At 32.0% G+C, this 9,045-nt stretch overlaps 1 protein-coding gene across 1 annotated transcript; it reads right to left on the bottom strand.

The window, feature by feature from the left end:
• LOC111699938 (SCO-spondin) lies at positions 1 to 3,734 on the bottom strand. Its single transcript, XM_023470733.1, has 5 exons — positions 3,651 to 3,734; positions 2,254 to 2,982; positions 1,837 to 2,188; positions 1,285 to 1,784; positions 1 to 365 (listed from the first exon to the last, which is right to left on the bottom strand). Exons 1-5 carry the CDS (start codon positions 3,684 to 3,686, stop codon positions 114 to 116), a joined length of 1,869 nt encoding a protein of 622 aa, XP_023326501.1. The 5' UTR covers positions 3,687 to 3,734; the 3' UTR covers positions 1 to 113.
• Between the last annotated feature and the right edge of the window lie 5,311 nt (positions 3,735 to 9,045).

The following is a 9,045-nucleotide window of genomic DNA, read 5'->3' as shown; positions in this document are numbered from 1 at the left end:
TTTCAATAATGGTATGAAAATAGTAATTTATTAAACCATAAATAAAAATTAAAAAAAAATCATGGATGTTGGAGTACCAATCCTCATCTCCCTGCTTGTGCAGCAGGTGCTGCTTAATCAGCGCCAGGTCCTCCCATCATCATAGGTGGCATATCAGCAAAATTGTTATTAACATTCATTTGATTTCCATTGCCATTGCATCTCCAACTAAACCAGGATGCAGGAAATTTACCAGGACAATTGATCTCTCGACCAAACAGCACTGGACCCGGAACAAACTGACATCTTGACCTTCCATCACATAGTCCTTTAACTCTTGCTAATTCATCAGGGTTAGCTTCCCTTGGATCACAATCAAAAACTGCCTGAATTTACTTTTTAATGCAATACTGTATTAAAATTTTCTTTGTCAGGTATGTTTGACTCATGGAAAAAGTTTAAAAGATGTAATTTTAAGTGACCTTTCATTTGTAGACTGGTGTGTGATATTCAAATCAGTTCCCTTAACCTTAAACTAATTAAGTATGACTGAATTATCCATATTTCTCTTGTATTTGTCAATTGTTGTTTACACAAGTTTCTCTACATTTGTGAAAAAAAAAATATTTTCAATTGATTTTTTAAAACCTTGCAAACGAAACATTTGGCAAACTTTTTTGTGAAAATATTTTTGGGAAATATAAAATTTTCACAAAATGTCTGATGTCTTCTAGTTGTTCTTAAATCTATATTTATATTTTGTGTTAATCCATCAATTGAGCTAGCGGACAAATCCCTCTTTCAAAATGAGTCTAGTATTCTCAAATTTAGTCTTTTTTGCTAAAATTTTGCTTTGTTTTAAAAATTCTGTATTTTTTGTGAAATCTTAATTTTTTTGGCATAATTTCCAATTTTTTGCACAAAATTTTTGCAATTTTTTTCATGAAATTTTTGCATTATTTTTTGCTTTTTGCAAAGTTTTTGCTTTTTTTTCGAGAAATTTTTGCATATTTTTTTCACAAAATTTTTGCATTTTTTTGTGATTGCAATAATGAAGCAAAATGATTGTGAAAAATGCAAAATTTTCAAATAACAATTTTTCCTATTTTTTGGAAACTGCTGGACTGCACTGTAGGCTTCAGTGTACACCAAAGTTTTTTTTTGCAATTTGAACATCATTTAAGAAAGGGTGCCCATTGTAAATCTAGTATTCTTTAAATGCATGGAGGATCACTTAAAATTATGTCTAGTATACTTGGACTAGTATATTTGTTCAAGGTTAAATAGGTCTAAGAAATATATTACCTTGATTACTTCTATGCAACCACCTGGGCATTCTACGTCAAACACATTTCTGGGCCAGTCTGTCCCACGATGGAAGTCCTGTGACATTACTGGGCCTAAATCATTAGTAGGTATTAACTGCTGCTGGCTATCTTCACCTTCACAGTTACTTCCTCCTCCTGTAGCTGCCGGACAACCAGGTGTCCTTGTCCTCTCATTTGAACATGTATTTTCAGGATTAGGTGCCCACTGACCCCATTCACACCATTCACAATAAGTTTGACAGGGTCTCTCATTGCAACTCCTTCTATCAGTAGCTTTTCCCCTACACTCTCCCCGAGACTCACAAGTTCTTCTTCTAGTCCGTCTTCCGTTACCACAAGTAGAAGAGCATGGAGTCCATTGAGACCATCTCTCCCATTCAGGCTTTAATTTTGGTGGTGAATCAGGCTTTGAGCCAGGTTTCACATCACAAGGAGCTTTGCTCGAGCTTTCGCAAACACATTTGTATCCCTTATTCCCTAGAGTAAATGTGTTAAAAGTTTTCTTTATGATAAGGTTTTAATAATATACCTTGCTTTTTGCATACTTCAGATTTGCTACATTCTTTTCGACATTTGTTGCATGACCCATTTTTTTCTGATCCATACATGCATACACATTTTTTGTTCATTTCTGATTCAAAAGGTCCACATTTCATTGTATTGCAATCAGGAGGAAACCCACCCAGCTCACAAGAACATTCCCCATTTCTTGTACACATTTGATTTGGTGGGCACTTAGGTTGACATTTATCTGATTTGCCCTTCTTGTCACACGTTGGATATGTTGCAGCTCCATTTTTGCAGAGGCACATTTTTGTTCGGGGATGGCAATATGCTCTATCTGTCATACATTCCTTATGTTCTTTGCAATCCATTGTATCCTAAAGATTAATATTTTAAATAATATTCTAAATTTTCTAAATGGAATATGTGTTAAATGTAAAACCTTTGAGTTATCTTTTTTCGTAACTTCTTTGGTTATTGTTATATCATTGGTGTTATTTGAATCTTCAGAGGTAGATTTTCTAGAGTTTGAATTTTTAGAGCTTGAATCTGTGGAATATGAATCTTGTGTGTTTGATTCTTTATTGTATGAATCCTCATTTTCTCCTTGACCTTCCCTCTCACCCCAATTTGAATCCTGGTTTCCTTTATTACTTGAAACATATTCTTCATTTGAAACCATTACTAAGTTTGATTGATCTATTTCATTTGCCTCTTCCTTCTTTTTTTCATATTTTGATTCCTTATTGCTGGAACCTAGTTCTTCGTTCCTTAATTCTTTAGCGTATGAACTCTCTTCTTCTTGCTTTTCCCTCTGCTCCAAGTTTGAATCATGAGATCCTGTATTACTTGAGATATCTTCTTCGTTTGAAACCATTACTAAGTTTGATTCATCTACCTCTTCCTTCTTCTTTTTATATTTTGATCCTTTTCTGCTAGACCCATGTTCTTCTTTTCTTGATTCCTTGGTGTATGTATTTATATTGTCTTCTTGGTTTGAATGCTCGACTATGTTAGACTCATTATTTTCATTTGTTTCTTCCCTCTTGCTGTCATAATTTGATTCCTTTCTGCTAGTGCCACGTTTATCGTTGCTGTTCTGTCTACTGTTTGAAGCATCTAATTTGTTGTCTCCTCCTCTTTCAATCCATTGTGCAAAACAATTCATCACCTGAAAAGTGTTTATTTTTTTGGATTTTTACAATCTCTAACTGAAAAAATTTTAAGCCTGCAAAGATGTGAAAAACCTCTAACATTGAGTTTCAGCCTTTGTAGGGGGGGCTCTTGACTCTACCCCTCTAGTTTTTACCCTAGCACTTTCATTTTTGTCACTATCACTGTGAAATTTGTTGAATAGAAATTTTAAAAAGATTTTGCAAAATTTTTTTTTCATGCAAAGGGTATGGCATGCCGCTGCATGTGGTAAAATTTCCAGTCCATGTAAAAAGATTTAAGATAGCAAATAACTTTTTATGACTAAAGGCTACAGATCTAAAAACTAAAATTTTGAAAATTGAAATAATGGATTTAGAAACAATGGCCCCTTCTTAATATTTATTTAAAACAAAAAAATAATTTTTTACATTTTTTTACCCTTGAAAATTAGTTTAATTTTTTTCTTTCAATAAGCTGGCCTTGTAAAATTGGGCTATAAGCATGCATTTCAACCCTATTGGCTAAGGCCTTTTCTAGGGGGGGGGGGGGGCTTTGGACGCCCCTCCAGGCTATACATAGATTCAAAACCCCAGCCTTTATAGGGTTAAAAAAAATTACTAAATTAATTATAAAATAAAAAATTTCAGATTATTACGAATTTCTTTAGAAAATTAATTTTCTCACCATTAAATAAAGAATTACATTTATTAAAAGAGTCATTGTTAAACTAAATTAGTTAAATCAATAAAATATCTTGTTAAGGTCTGTTATCTTAAATAAGATATTATGATATATATTTAATGATGAGAACAGTTTACCTAATTTTGATGCATGCTTCCTGGATTCATTAATTAAATACTTGCTTTTAATTATAACAAAAAATAAAATTGACATTACTTATTTTCAAACATCATATTTCTAATCTTAAACTAATAATAATTAACTAGAGAAAAATGTGCACAGGGCATGAAGAAGAAAAAAGATTGCAGGCTTTATGCTTTGCAAAGTGATTATTTTAATGTACTGTCCTGTTTTGTCTGATAGTCAGTATTTAATATATATATATATATATATGCTTTGTTTGACTTGGTCCAGTATCCTTCTTGTTACTTCCTCCTCCTGTAGCTGCCGGACAACCAGGTGTCCTTGTCCTCTCATTTGAACATGTATTTTCAGGATTAGGTGCCCACTGACCCCATTTTTATTTTAATGTACTGTCCTGTTTTGTCTGATAGTCAGTATTTAATATATATATATATATATATGCTTTGTTTGACTTGGTCCAGTATCCTTCTTTGTCTTATAGTTGGTATGAAATATATTTAATTATACTTTGGCTGTGTTGGTGCACGTTCGATTTTTGTTTTTAACCAATAAACGATCTAAACGGATGAACAGATCGGGCCCAAATTTTTTGTGGGACCTTACAGGACCCAGAGAAGGTTTTTGGATACTCAGAGAGAAAAAAAATGTTCACCTAAATTTTAAAATTTTTGTAAAATTTTTAAAGTCCAAGAAAACGTATTATTGAATTTGCAAACCTTCTTTGTTAAGTTGAAATATAAGATGTGCGTGAATTGCCCTAAAAGCCTAGTACTTTACAATGCAACATGCTGCTGTATACTCCAAGTAAAGTTTTTGAGTTTAGAGTGTTCAGTGATTTATAATGGAATTTATAGAAAAGACATTATTTAAGCCTAATCGGGTTGATGGACAAGTGTTTTGTTTGTTATAGATTCGGATTATATATGATCTCTTTCCATGTTGAGGGCAAAAGTCATAAGTTTAACTTTAACTAACATTAATTAAGCACTAGCTTGGAATAGGGTTTCCACGAAATGGCTAAATCTTTTGCGCAAAATTTGCGCTATTTTCGCGCAAATTTTATTTTTGCGAACTTTTGCGCTATTTTTGCTCATGAAAGGCAATGAGTTTTGCGCTATTTATTTTGCGCAATTTGCGCAAAACTGGAAATATTTTTTGCAAAAGTTGAACATTAAACGAAATTTTAGTTTTGCGCAATTTGCGCAAAACCGCAAATTTTTGTGCAAAACCGCAAGTTTTACGCAAAATGTAACTTTTTAGGCACATTGTCAAAAATTGATATTCTAAGCTTAGAATTAAACAACTGAAGAATTATTCCATATACAAAAAAATATTAACATACGAGTATGATAACGATTATACTACACTCAATTGGTTACGTCCAGTTACAAAAAGTTTAAATTAAGGGACCAAAATTAATAAAATAGAAATTAAAGAGTGTGAAACTTGGCAATTTTTTAATCCTATTAAATAATTTCAAGTGACTCGGCCTTAAAAGCATTGCTTAATCAAGTATGAATTGTATTCTTAAATTTTTTAATCAAATTTCTGAAATCTTTTTAATCTCATATAAAATAATGCAAGAAAGTAAATAATGCCTGAAGAATCCACTTTTAGGAAATATGCATGTCCAAAACTAAAATTGTCGAGAAAATTGTGAGATTTGAACTCTTCTTAATTGTCATTGGTCAATTATGTAAAAGTGACCAATAGGAAGACATTCCAAAACAAGATTTTTCCAGAATTGAATTCTAAGAAACACACACCGTCACCAACCGTTTGATTTTTACGATATTGCGGAATTGTGGATTTGCGCAAAACTCTTGTTGCGGAATTGCGCAAAACTTGAGTTTCGCAAAAGCGGAATAGGGCAATTTTGCGCGAAAAGACTTTTGCGAATGATTGCGCAAATTGTTGTTTTTTCGCGCAAAATTGATGCGCAAAGAAAGAAAAATATTGCGTTTCGTTCCGCAAAAATTGCGCAAAAGTTTTGTGAATGGAAACCCTAGCTCGGAAATTATACTTTCTTTATAAGAGTCAACCCACCCAATTGAGAATTCTTATATCAAGATATATGAGCGTTCCTGTGGTTCTTCCCTAATTAAAGGGACTGTAAAGGAAAAATGAAAGGGGGTATAGGATGAAACCTGAGAATCTCAGGCATTGAACGATACTATTCGTATAAGTTTGACACAGTTTTTTTTTATCAATTTCTCAAGACAGGAACATCAGATAGGTTTCATCCTATACCCCCTTTCAGTTTTCCTCAACAATCCCTTTAAGATTTGAGTCAAGGGGTTCATGAGTTATGATCGAATGTACAAGTAAATTAAAAGAATAGCAAAGATTACGCTTTTAGTAATTTTCTGGAAAAGTTATAAGACATCTGTTTTAATTAGATAGATAGATAAATATATGACTAAAACAATTACAGGTATACAATTTTTATGATTTAATTTAGCCAGCACCTCTCTAACAATTGCTGGTTGTTTTGAATGAGAGGCCCTTTTTGCAGCGATAAATACATGTTAAATTAAAATAAAACCAAATTGAAAAAAAATATGTTTAGAACTAAAGGAAAAGGGGGGGGGGTGGACAACCCAGCACACAAAGTGTATAATGTTGTATGTTTTATTTGTTAAGGAGCTTAACATAATGTTTACAATCTTTTCTCTGTTTCAAATGTCATAATTTACATGTTAATATATTTCTTCATGAAATCTTGTTGATATGCAATTCCATCCTGGGTTTGTGAAATCAATTCCCGAGGCATGTGAAAGTTACAAAGACCATATGTAAGAATTGGAATTACTTATTTTCAAATCACCCTTGCAAATCTATGTATCTAAAATGTATGTAAAAGTTTAACATTTATATCTGGGCTGTAAAAACTGTATATTGCGCACTTTTATACATTTCCATGAATCAAACTTTAGTAAACACCCTAAGCTAGGGCCTTGTGTATTCAGGTCATGAAGCATATCTAGATTCATCAATACAAATAGTACTCGGAAGACTCCTATAGGTCCAACACTGGCTCAGATTAAGATTTAGAGCTGAAAAGACCAGATTCAGATTCAGAGCCAGATCTAGATAGATCCAGATTCAGAGACAGATCTAGATACGTTCAGATTCAGAGACAGATCTAGATACATTCAGACTCATAGACAGATCTAGATACGTTCAGATTCAGAGACAGATCTAATACATTCAGACTCAGAGCCAGATATTGACAAGTTCAGATTCAGAGACAGATCTAGATACATTCAGACTCATAGACAGATCTAGATACGTTCAGATTCAGAGACAGATCTAGATACCTTCAGACTCAGAGCCAGATATTGACAAGTTCAGATTCAGAGCCAGTTCTAGATAAATTCAGACCTCTTAGATTCTTGTTTGAACCAAAAGGTTTGAAGATTAACCAATAATGATTGCGTGAACTATTTATGATAAATAGAATCCTTTCACCTTATTTTGATCTTTATTCTAATATACAGACATTTCTTTATTCCTCATATATCTTTATTCTAATATACAGACATTTCTTTATTCCTCATATATCTTTATTCCAATATACAGACATTTCTTTATTCCTCATATATCTTTATTCTAATGTACAGACATTTCTTTATTCCTCATATATCTTTATTCTAATGTACAGACATTTCTTTATTCCTCATATATTATGTTATGTTAAAATAACAGGGGAAAGGGGATAGAATTAAGATTTAGCAAGAAAAGCAATTTCGATTTATACAATGAAAATTACTATATTCTTAAAGAAAACTTTTTTAAACCTTGTAAGTGAGCCTAGAGATTTTGTTTCCAATGGAGTTCCAGGTCATTGGAAGAACTTTCTAGATATTCATTCTATTTTATAAATTTTTATTCTATTTTGTTCTGCTAACGCTTTTCTTTCACATATTTAAACAAAAAAATTGCAGAATTAAATTTCATTATGTCTTTTATTTTTAGAAAGTTTCAGAAAAAGCGAATCTGTGTGTGCAGCATAAACCTTATCTACTAGAACTCAAAGAGCTAGCTGTTTTCTAAATCATAATCATAATCATAATCATAATCATAATCATAATCATAATCATAATCATAATCATAATCATAATCATAATCATAATTATAATTATAATCATAATCATAATCATAATCATAATCATAATCATAATCGCACAACATAAGTGATTTCAAGGGACCCCACAGGGAAAGAGGGCAATGCCTGATTTACAACATGTGTGTGTTCATTTGGTGTCCCGTCCCATTTTGTATGATGATGGAGATGGAGATGACCAGTCCCAGTTACCTTCTGGGAGATGGAGATGACCAGTCCCAGTTACCTTCTGGTTTCCATACTGTGCACTGTGCAGGGTCAAGGTTAGCAGAAATGTCTTCTTGAATCTATTTATTCAGGAATTTTTCTTAAAAGTTTTTAAAAAGTAGTCAATACAAAAATTTTCTTTTTTAAATATCAAACGCCTTTTTGAAGTCTAAAAATATCAAAATGAGGACAGTTTTTAATTTAACGTTATTAAAGACAACCAATTATCTATAGCTGGACTAAATAAAAATTTATTTTTAATTACAAGGCTTTTCTTCAGTTTATATATACTTTTTTATATATATACATAGAAACAAAAACAACGATCGCATCTTCAATTTAAAATGAACAGATGAAGCCAAAAATGTTGTCACAACTCACATAACCCAATTACGGGAAGGTTTATTAATGGTCGAAATTACAAAAATATTGCACAGAAAAAAAAGTTGGCTTTTCTTCCTTTTAAAATTAAGTGTTTGCCAAAAACTATGATTTTCCAATCCCTTTGTTTTTGCAACCCAATGTCGTAGATCTTAGATATTTCAAACAATGAATTCTGAATTTTGCAATATCTTTGGTGTTCACTATCAGGGTGATACAGGGATGAACAAATTATAAAGTTTCTGGTAAAGACTCAATTCCTTTATCAATAAAAGCAGAAAAATCTTTCAAAATAGTTTTATTCTTCAAAATGTAGGCAAAGAAATTGAGTCCTTGCCACAAACTCTGAATTTATAATCCTTATATCTTTGGAATCCAATGGCGTAAATCTTTGATACTTCAAACTTATATTATTTGATCTAAGAGAATTCATAGTTTGAAATATTATAAGGTCTACGACATTGGAATCCAAAGATATAGGGTTTAGAAAAGCAGAGTTTGTTTCAAAGATTCAATTCCTTTGTTGCACTTAACTAGATG

Source organism: Eurytemora carolleeae, unplaced genomic scaffold, assembly GCF_000591075.1.
Source record: "Eurytemora carolleeae unplaced genomic scaffold, Eaff_2.0 scaffold384, whole genome shotgun sequence".
Classification (NCBI taxonomy): domain Eukaryota; kingdom Metazoa; phylum Arthropoda; class Copepoda; order Calanoida; family Temoridae; genus Eurytemora; species Eurytemora carolleeae.
Note: the sequence above shows the minus strand (reverse complement) of the source record. Positions and strands in the feature narration are given on the sequence as shown.

What these genes read in the sequence shown, in the direction of transcription:
- LOC111699938 (XM_023470733.1), bottom strand. Translation starts at nt 3,686, where the DNA reads ATGACTCTTTTAATAAATGTAATTCTTTATTTAATG. An exon ending in CGAAAAAAGATAACTCAAAG is followed by an intron (nt 2,189 to 2,253) that starts GTTTTACATTTA and finishes ATTAATCTTTAG; the next exon opens with GATACAATGGATTGCAAAGA. An exon ending in TGAAGTATGCAAAAAGCAAG is followed by an intron (nt 1,785 to 1,836) that starts GTATATTATTAA and finishes CATTTACTCTAG; the next exon opens with GGAATAAGGGATACAAATGT.